This window comes from Abramis brama (genome assembly GCF_963993115.1).
Source record: "Abramis brama genome assembly, chromosome: 7".
NCBI classification, from domain to species: Eukaryota; Metazoa; Chordata; class Actinopteri; order Cypriniformes; family Leuciscidae; genus Abramis; species Abramis brama.
In genome coordinates, this window is record NC_139969.1 from 34,967,004 (window position 1) to 34,977,937 (window position 10,934).

General features: G+C 36.4%; 1 protein-coding gene across 1 annotated transcript; it reads left to right on the forward strand.

Annotated features, from left to right (window-relative positions):
• Window positions 1–9,574: 9,574 nt before the first annotated feature.
• LOC311087533 (beta-1,3-galactosyl-O-glycosyl-glycoprotein beta-1,6-N-acetylglucosaminyltransferase 3-like) lies at window positions 9,575–10,486 on the forward strand (the record flags this gene model as incomplete). Its single annotated transcript, XM_084120859.1, has 1 exon — window positions 9,575–10,486. The coding sequence occupies one exon, from the start codon at window positions 9,575–9,577 to the stop codon at window positions 10,484–10,486; it is 912 nt and encodes a 303-aa protein (XP_083976985.1).
• Between the last annotated feature and the right edge of the window lie 448 nt (window positions 10,487–10,934).

The following is a 10,934-nucleotide window of genomic DNA, read 5'->3' on the forward strand; positions in this document are numbered from 1 at the left end:
AATTTCCCTCTCATATTGCTCCTCATAATCACTGAAAATGGTCAAAAAATCGAACCCAGAGTCCAATTATTATGGACGTTATCTGATATTAAGCGTTTCTGCTTCACATTTTCAGCAGGGCAGCGGAGCGGCTGTGAGTTGACTCCACACGGTTCTCATGGGTGTGAAAAAGCTTTACGTGGTTTAATGCTACCTAAACAACGATCACCAAATTTCTCTCTCATATTGCTCCTCATGTTTATGAAATGTTATGATATATGTGTGATATGTTTTGTTCATCTGGCTTTAAATGAATAAAAGGTATTTGTTACACACCATGTTTTTCTTTTAGTTTTTTTTTAGCTCTTTTGTTTGAAATGGGAAAAATCTAGCTGCTATCTAAAAAAAAAAAAAGAAAAAAAAAAAGGTTCGACTATCAGTCGACTACGGCAAAATCTAACGAATCAGATTCGACTATGAAAATCCTTAGTCGAAAACAGCCCTAAATCAATTTTTAAAAAAGTGTGCAGAATGCACTCTCCCTGAGTGCATTCTGTGAGAGTGAGGGCGGAGCGTTGATTTCGCCGGATTCGTGGCTTTACTTCCTGCTCACTACTGCACAGGTCTGGTTCCGAGATCGCTACTGCGCAGACTCAAGTTCCAATATGTCAGCGCCATATCGGGACACTGGCGGCTTCAGTTCTCATCAATGGAAGAGAGCGAAGGGGCGTCGTCCATCTTTTTTTTACAGTCTATGGTTGAGATGAAGTTTCCCACTGAACCGGAGTCGACGAGGGCTTGCGCAGAGACACATATATCAGAGGTTAGGGCATGAACAGTAGTGCGTGACAATGTTTCAATCTTTGGTGGTAATTGGATTGTACTCACCGCCGGGCATTGGGGTCGTACGGGACAGTCATTGATGGCATGATTTTCTCCCCCACAGCACAGACATAGACGATGTTGGATCCGGCGTTGACGCTCCGCATGGGTCAGGTGGTAAGCGTCGAGTTGCATGGGCTGTGGTGCTGGAAGAGCGACAGATGGTGCCGTGGGCGGAGGACATGCAGCGGGAGATTGAGATGCACAGGCGTTGAGATGTTGTATTGGATGGTCTTTTGTATGAAGTTTGAGCCTCATCAAATCGTCATACACTACCATTTGTTGGCGAATGTTGGCATTGAGCCTGTGGCGGTAAGCTGTGAGTAGAGCAGTTTCGTTCCAACCGCTAGATGCCGCCAGGGTGCGGAACTGGAGAGCATAGGCACAAACAGATTGTTTACCTTGATGAAGATTGAAAAGCTGATCATGGATTGATCATGGAACTCAGACGCTATTTGGCCAAAAACTTATTTGAAATGTTGGATGAAACTGGAAAGGGATTTAGTGACTTGAGCATTAGAATTCCATATATGGCAAGCCGTTTTAACATTTAATCATTTAAACCGACTAGTCTCTATTTTCATGCTACTAGTACTTATTTTTTAAACACTAGTATCTATTCCATTAAGTACTAGTACTTATTCATTAGCTACTAGTGCTTATTCTTTAGGTACTAGTGCCTATTCTTTAGATACTAGTGCTTATTCTTTAGGTACTAGTACCTTTTTAAAGATACTACTTATTCATTAGATACTAGTTCTTATTTATTAGATACTAGTACTTATTCCAATAGTGACTAGTTCTTATTTATTAGATACTAGTACTTATTCATTAGATACTAGTTATTATTTATTAGATACTAGTACTTATTCATTAGTTACTAGTACTTATTATTACTTATTCATTAGATATTAGTACCTATTAAATAGATACTAGTACTTATTCATTAGATACTAGTACTTATTCCAGTAGTGACTAGTAATTATTCTTTTGTTACTAGTAATAAATTATTTTTTTTGCCATTGACTTCTATGGGGATCTGTCATTCAGATATCAACTATTCAGTTCTGACTAGTATGTATTCCAATTGTGACTAGTACATGTATATTAGATACTAGTAGTTATTAATTAGGTACTAGTACTTATTTTTTAGATACTAGTACCTATTACTAGATACTAGTATGTATTCAATAAATACTAGTACTAAGTCATTAGATACTAGTACCTATTAAATAGATACTAGTACCTATTAAATAGATACTAGTACTTATTCATTAGCTACTAGTACTTATTCAATAGACACTAGTACTTATTCTTTAGATACTAGTACTTATTCATTAGATACTAGTACCTATTAATTAGATACTAGTACTTATTAATTAGATACTAGTACTTATTCAATAGATACTAATACTTATTTATTAGACACTAGTATCTTTTGTAATTGTTACTAGTAACTATTCTTATTTTACTAGTCACAACTGCTTTTTTACTCGTCTTATGTTATGACTAGTCAGAAGGGCCACTGGAGAGTTCAATTAAAAATCTTACTAGTAAAATAAAAAATCTTACTAGTAACATTTGGAATAAATACTAGTATCTAATAAATAGGTAGTAGTATCTATTGAATAAGTACTAGTAGCTAATTAATAAGTACCAGTATCTAATTAATAGGTACTAGTATCTAATGAATAAGTACTAGTATCTATTGAATAAGTACTAGTAGCTAATGAATAAGTACTAGTATCTATTTAATAGGTACTAGTATCCAGGGCCGTAGCTAGAGGATATAAATATTAAAAATATTGATGTGGGCCCTGTTGTGAACTTAGAATCGAAAGACCAGGGGCCTCATGTACAAAGACTTGCACAAAAAACCCCAGATGTATGAATCTCTGCGTACGAAGGATCCCACGCATATTCTCTTTGTACATCCCAGTTAACGTAAAATTGAGCGCACATGCACGAGCACAACGCCCCACCCAGTCTCCTCCCTTAATTAAATTAATTTAAATATGGTAATGAGTCCACTTTGGCAAAATAAAGCAGTAAGAAAATGGCGGCAAGAAACGAAACTTTACAGAAAGTGAATTGGAGGTGCTACTATTGGAGGTAGAAACGAAAAAAAAATGTTTTATTTGGAACTTTGTCCTCTGGAATTAATAACAAAAGGAAAAAATATGAGTGGGAGAGTTTGGCTGATGCTGTCAATGCGGTGGGATCTGAAAGTCGCACTGTAGAGTAGACTGAGTACAGTTGAGACACTTTTTGCGTTTTGATTTTTCACACAAAAATAGACACTGAAAAGATGTGAATTTCCACATGACATGCCACATTACATTTCATAGCTTGTAGACTAAGATATTATCAATCAATAATACCCACAGGTAGTTTATATTTTCCACAATTAGCTCATAAAAATAAGGTGCTTTTTGTCTCAACTTTGTCTCAACTTTGTCTCAACTTTGTCTCAACTGTACCCATATGTGGTACAGTTGAGACAGTGCATGGTACAGTTGAGACACCCATTTTTAATGATGTGAAGGTAACTAACCATTCATTGTAAATATAAAAAATAAAGACAAATAAAGAAAATAACAATTGGGCAACATTTTTGTTTATTCATCCATTTATATTCATTCATTTTATTTAAATTAGCACAGTTTAAATATAACAAATATCAAATTTTATTTTCATTTGCGTCCTATGCTGGCTAATTACGGCGTTTAAACTGTTATCATAACACTGAACAACTAAACAGTGTGTTTCCTATAATAAAACTCTATCGGGGGTACAGTAGACGTGTCTCAACTATCCCCCGCTGGCCACCTCGCACATTTCTCTAGATTTTGCAATTACCTTGCATGACACAATACCATGAAATATGCCAGTTTTTAGGAACGTACAGAATAACGTTTGTGGTGATACCAGTTACGTTTAACAGTCACATAAGGAAAATAAGCTATTTATTGTGGAGAGTGCATGGTGAAGTGAACGTCATATCTTAGAAAAAAAACCTTTTCCAGATATTTTCGGGAATGCGTCCGTTGTTCAAATTTCCCACGATCAAAGAGGACACTAATACGCACGTGCACAGCAAAAATCACAACTTGTGCTTGCTGCGAACGCAAGTTATTTAAGGTGTCTCAACTGTACACGTCTCAACTGTACACAGTCTACCCTAAATGACCTTAAAAAGAAATGGTCTGATATAAAGGTGGACATTAAACCAAATTTGTCATTGCCATAGACTATGGGTTGTATCAATTTGCATATGCTTTTATATGTTCTCAGTTGCATAATTGATAGAATATTCCCATAAGGCTCGTGTGACAATATATGTCAATTATTTTATAAATTGCAAATTAATAGCAATGCTTCCCACAGGTGGTGGTGCGATAGACTTGTAGAACAATTCATTGTGTAATGTTTGCAACTTCACTTCATTGCCTGTAAGAGTCGCCAACGGACAAAAACAATGAGAAATGTACGTACGCCAGTCATGAAATTGGCGTGGAGGAACGCACATTCTCGCGTTAATTTCACTGTTAGTACATACGACCGTGAGCGTGAAAGCTGGCGTACGCAAAGTTTTTGTACGTACGCAAGATTGATACATGAGGCCCCAGGAGACTTGGTTGTTTCTTCAGCAGGTTTCTTTATTGAGGACACGAGCCGTCGGCAGCTGCAGTCACCAAGCCTGACGTGAATGTTCGCTTACAGTTTATATACATTTAGGGGCAGGAACAGAAAAAGACAGGTTTAGGAACTGGATTTAGACTGAGAGCATTGCCCACCCTAATCCACTCAGCATATCTATTCAAACACTGAGACCCGAGTACAGGACTGGCTGGACTTTCTTGCTAAAACACAAACTCCAAGAGTTTCAGTAAAACAGGACTGACCAGAGTCGTTTGCTAGAAAACTCTGATAATCATAATTTATACCTAACCTTAACATGCTAAATTCAATGTAAACCTAAATGAAACATTTTAATACATTTGCATTCCCACAGCCCCCTCCACCAATATCATATACTGTAAATAGATGAGCATGGAGGCCCAAATATAACAAAAGATGGTGATGTTGTTGTAAAACCTTTATTTTAAAAGTTAAATGTTTATATAAAAATTACAACTAATAAAAACTAACAAAAAGCAAGAAATTGTTGAATAATAATAAAACCAATTTTAAAAAAGTAACAGCAAAATAATGTTTTTTTTCCCATCAGTCTGTTATAATTCATAAATCAAAAAGTAAACATTTAGAAACTGACAAGAATGCAGTCAAATTTAAAAAATAAAATCATTTATTGTCTTATTTTTTAATAAAGATAATATGGAACTGGTAATATATTATTAAATAAAGCTAATAAATGTATTCATCCAAGTGCAGTGTGTTGTATTCGTGTTTTCTTGATGTAATAAATACTTCATCAGCCAGCAGGTAAGGTGCATAATGCAATGTGTCATGACTCGTGTACATTTTTTAACTCTATATACATTAGTGTAAAAAGAGAAATTTTGACCATGTAATCATTCGGTCGATTGTGGTGCGCATAATGAAAAGTGACAGTACCCGAACCGGCAGGCTTTAGTTGACGGTAGTTTTCTTATTCCCAGCGAAATAACAATGCAACCTGTCTTTAAGAACGTATTGATCGACTGGGATACAACAACTCTCCTGGCCTCCCTCCTTCTTTTCATGGCATTTCTGGTACCCTGATTTATGTTTTCTTTTCCCCGAAATTTTCAGTCAGTCAGTCTCCTGCTCTTCCACCAAGTTCATCGTTAACTTCAGGCACTGCCGCCTCAACTCTGATTGGTTCTGTTCACGAGCTGGGGTGGGACTTACAATTTTATTGGGTCCATCTGATGTTTGTCACTGATTGAATAATTAATAAATACTTTAGATCGGACTAAACCATTTTTAGGGAGGTAAGAGAAGCAGATATTTGGAAAAAATATTTAACCAAATTTCATGTTTTTGTGGTTTTCATTTAAATCTCATCTCAAATATTATAATTATTCATACAACAGGGGCCTATATAGTATAACTGCTGGATTTTGTGGGGCCCCCTGGGCAGCGGGGGCCCCTATAATTGTCACCACCTTTCACCCCACTAGCAACGGCCCTGCTAGTATGACTTAGTACTAGTATTTATTGAATACATACTAGTATCTAGTATCTAAAAAATAAGTACTAGTACCTAATGAATAACTACTAGTATCTAATAAATACGTACTAGTCACAATTGGAATACATACTAGTCAGAACTGAATAGTTGATATCTGAATGACAGATCCCCATAGAAGTCAATGGCAAAAATGTAAAATTTCTTACTAGTAACAAAATAATAGTTACTAGTCACTCTCGAAATAAGTACTAGTATCTAATGAATGAGTACTAGTATCTATTTAATAGGTACTAGTATCTAATTAATAAGTACTAGTATCTAATAATAAATACTAGTAACTAATGAATAAGTACTAGTATCTAATGAATAAGTACTAGTACCAATTTAATAGGCACTAGTATCTAATAAATACGTACTAGTGTCTTTTTAATAGGTACTAGTATCTAATGAATAAGTACTAGTATCTTTAAAAAGGTACTAGTACCTAAAGAATAAGCACTAGTATCTAAAGAATAGGCACTAGTAGCTAATGAATAAGTACTAGTACTTAATGGAATAGATACTAGTATCTAAAAAATAAGTACTAGTAGCATGAAAATAGAGACTAGTCGGTTTAAATGATTAAATGTTAAAACGGCTTGTCATATTCCATAAAGATTGAGCCCATTGAAGAGCACGGCCAGACAGTAATGAAATCACAAATGCCACTCTGGCTGAATCGCTGGGGAATTAATGAGCTTGCATTTCGAAGTACAGTGAACACTGTAGGATGAAACCGCTGCAGTCCTCCGCCTCACCGGTGAATTTCGCTGGTCGGGCCATGGGACTGGCAGAGGCAGCTGGTGGTACAATGGGTGATCGAGGAAGAAGTGACTGGCGTGCAGCATGCAGGACATCAGCGGGAATGGTCGAACATGAGAGTCGAACAGCAGAATGAGAGTCGAACAGCATGTACCAGCTCAGTGAATGGATCGCTTGGTGGATCCATCGCTGATTCTGTGGGGTTCTGCATATGGTCTGGTCTTCTGTCAGGTTTAGAGAAGACTCAAACAGGTGAGTAAATAAAACGATGTTTATTTGGAACAGAAGCATGGAACCAGCAGATGTAATGGTGAGTAGGTCATGCAAACTTGAGATGAAGATAGTACTTAGCTGAATAGTAATATGAATGTCTTTGCAGGTGGAGTGGAAACCAGAGTGGAGAATGGATGATGAAGATGATCAACGGAGAAGGCAGATGGCAGATCAGAATGTAGAATGAAGATGAGTATCTCAGGTTGGTAGATCAGGTAAGTAACAGGTAGTGAGTCTTGTGTGTCCATGTAAAGATGAGACCAGACACTGAACAGAAGGTGAAGGGTTGTATATAAAGGGAGTGAATGATGAGGTGATGATGAGGTGCAGGTGTGGTGAATCAGTATTCCGGGGAGAGTGAACGAGTGGGCGGAGTGTGCAGATCTGGTGGATCCCTGACACTAGAACTTTCTGGAATTGTTTTTCTAGAACAATCGAAATCTTGGTATACATATAGGAGAGACGGATAGAGAGAGAGGGAGCTATATGAGCAAACAACTCATTTTGATACTTTTTGATATGTTTCAGTAGCAATATATAATGTCGCACAAGAAAAGTGATACTACCTTAAAGAAGAACAAGGCTATCTGGACCAAAAATTTCAGCAATCACAAAGAAGAATGCCTTTAGAAGAATCTTCACTAGAAGAAAAGCATAGAATAATGCCACTCCAAATGCAAATTATTGGATGTACCAATTTCTTGGAGCAGAAATCAAAGAAAGTAAGGAGCGAATAGTAGAAATTCCAAGAACTAATCAGTGTGCAGAACATGCAATCAAAGTGATGGAGGAAATGTATTCTGCCTGCAGAAACAAAGACAAACTGCAACTTAAATTTATTCTAAGCAATAAGCAGTGATGTACAGTACACTGTACAAGTATTAGAACATTTGTGAGCTATTTTTTTTATCATAATACATACGATATGTATATTAAATATAAAGTTCCAAATGCCAAAATGTATTGATTTTTTTCTGGGTGACCTTTTCTAAAAAGATATTGAAATGAAAGTTCATTTCTTTGCTTAGACAAGCACTCATCGAATTAAAATACGGGAACATGAAGTTGTAAAGAAGTTATTACCCTAATCTACAACATTTAACCAATTTATTGCATACAAAACTTACAGTAAAGCAGTCATGTATTTCGAAGAATAAACCCAACTTGTCTATGTGTACATGTAATAACACAAACAACTATAATGCGTTTTCTATGAGCAAAATGTGTTTAACACAATTACAATTTTGAAAATACAAAAAAATGCATACCTAACAGCGGAGAGACACACAGCAGTGTGTGAGTTCCCTGAGTGCAAAACTCAAGACACTCACACAGCAGATTCCCAAACACTATTCTGCCAGTTTCCCTTAAATACCAAGACCAGAACAAAAGAGTTGTTTTGGGGGTTTTGGTTTTGGGGTTGAGGAGCCATGATTATAGATATCTTGAAAGGACAGAACCAAAAAGGAGAACAGAATTATTGTAATTGCGTATACTGACACTTCAAACACTGCAAAGCTTTTCTTACTTGGTATTTTCTAGTTCTAGTCTAAAAATTCTTACATCAAGATGAATGTACTAATTAAGTAAAGTGGCAAAAGATATCATGTCTTGTTTTATGGAGAAAGATTATTTATCATACCTCACTGGCAGATAATTTTGCGTCTTAAGTGAAAACTCACTTAACCCCCCAGAAAACAAGACATAATATCTTATGCCATTTTACTATATAGTAAATGCATCTTGATTTAAGAATTTTTAGATATTTGGACCGGAAACAAGACAAGTAAGTAAGAAAGAACAGAGTCTATAGATTACTTTTAACTAGAGTGATCATATAAAAACCTTTAAGTTAAAGAATATTAAATCCATGTCACAGGCTACAGATCTAGTAATAAAACAAATAGCTTCCTCAAAACGGTCAGACATGATATACAATACCTTAATACACACCTTCCTGGTGGGGGTTATTCACATAATTATTGCTCTATAGTTATTAATTATTAAGTACAATAATTATTAACCTCTTTCGCAGAAATCCGCCCTTCCCCTTTGTACAAGATTCGCTTTCTTATCACAAGATGTTTTATACCTCACTGGTACAGGTTGTTTCTGGAAAAATATCATTTTAAAGAATTAAACATGAGATTTAAAAATCGGAGGATTCTGAAAATAATCTCCATTTCAGTGTCCCTTTTTTTGCTGATCTATCTAGGACGGATGACAAATTGTCCTCATAAGAAAGAGCTGGTATTGAATCACTTACTAAAGCAGGATGTTGGAGAACTACAGGCTTGTTCTGCTATTATCCAAGGAGACATGGACGGAGTGGACAAGGACATTTTCGGGAAGCTCTTGGCCTCGAAAAAAAAGAGGAAATTCCTGCTGTCCGAATCATTCTATCTCAACGCAACCAAGGATTGTCCATCCTACATCCGAGACAGAGGGTTTCTGATGTTTTCTCTCAGTAAAGAGGAGAAAGATTTCCCCATTGCTTACTCAATGGTGATCCACGAGAAGATTGAGATGTTTGAAAGGCTCTTAAGGGCCATTTACACTCCTGACAATGTGTACTGTGTTCATGTGGACCAGAAGTCACCTGATATATTTAAAGAAGCAGTTAGGGCCATTGTGTCCTGCCTGACCAACGTGTTTGTGGCCAGCAAACTGGAGAATGTGATATACGCCTCCTGGTCTCGAGTTCAAGCGGACATCAACTGCATGCAGGATCTGCTCAAGTCACCTGTCCAGTGGAGGTATCTGCTCAACACCTGTGGCAGTGATTTCCCAATTAAAACCAATGGAGAAATGATTCAGTCTTTAAAACTCCTGAACGGAAAGAACAGTTTGGAGTCCGAGACCGTAAACTCCAAAAAGGTGCGCTGGCAGTATCATCACAATGTTACGAATGTTGTGACTCGGACCGATGTTACAAAGTCACCCCCGCCAATACAGAGCCCTATGTTCTCAGGAAATGCTTACTTTGTGGTTTCAAGAGAGTTTGTGGATCACATCTTCAAAAGCAAAGAAATTCAAGATTTCATGGAATGGGAGAAAGACACATACAGTCCAGATGAGCACATGTGGGCTACGTTACAGCGGATGCATTCAGTACCAGGATCCAACCCTCCAAACAGAAAGTACGAGCAATCAGACATGAACTCAATTGCTCGTCTAGTGAAGTGGAGCTACCATGAAGGAGATCTAAAGAGTGGGGCTCCCTACCCACCATGCACTGGGACGTACAGACGGGCAGTGTGTGTCTATGGAGCTGGGGACTTGAAATGGATTGTGAGGCAACACCATCTTTTGGCAAACAAGTTTGATCCAGAAGTAGATGATGTAGCAATCAAATGTATGGAGGCTTTTTTAAGGTACAAAACTATTTATGGTCGATCATTAATAACAGTTTAAAAATCGGACATTATTTTATGATGTTTTAATGACATGTACAGTATCTATTTGTATATTTTCTAAATATTATAGGAATCTTTTTATGGATATGAATGTAAATGTAATAAAGTATATTATAAACATTTATATATTTGAAGTTGGTTTTATTAATAGGATGATGCAAATCTTCAAATACTTTCAATTAAATTAGTCATTTGTGTTTAAAAATGAAGCTCTCTTTGTGTTACAATTAATACTTAATATAAACCAACAGATTTGGAAATAACATCAATAGATCATTACTTAGACTACCTATAGTTAGAAAATGAAACCTTTCTACATATAAATATTGATGCAAGTAGAATCAGAAAACAATGAGTTAATGAAAACTACACTCTTCACGTGGAAAAGCAGAAAAACCTCACCATTTCACAATGGTTAATTAAAAAAAAAAAAAAGAAAAAAAAAA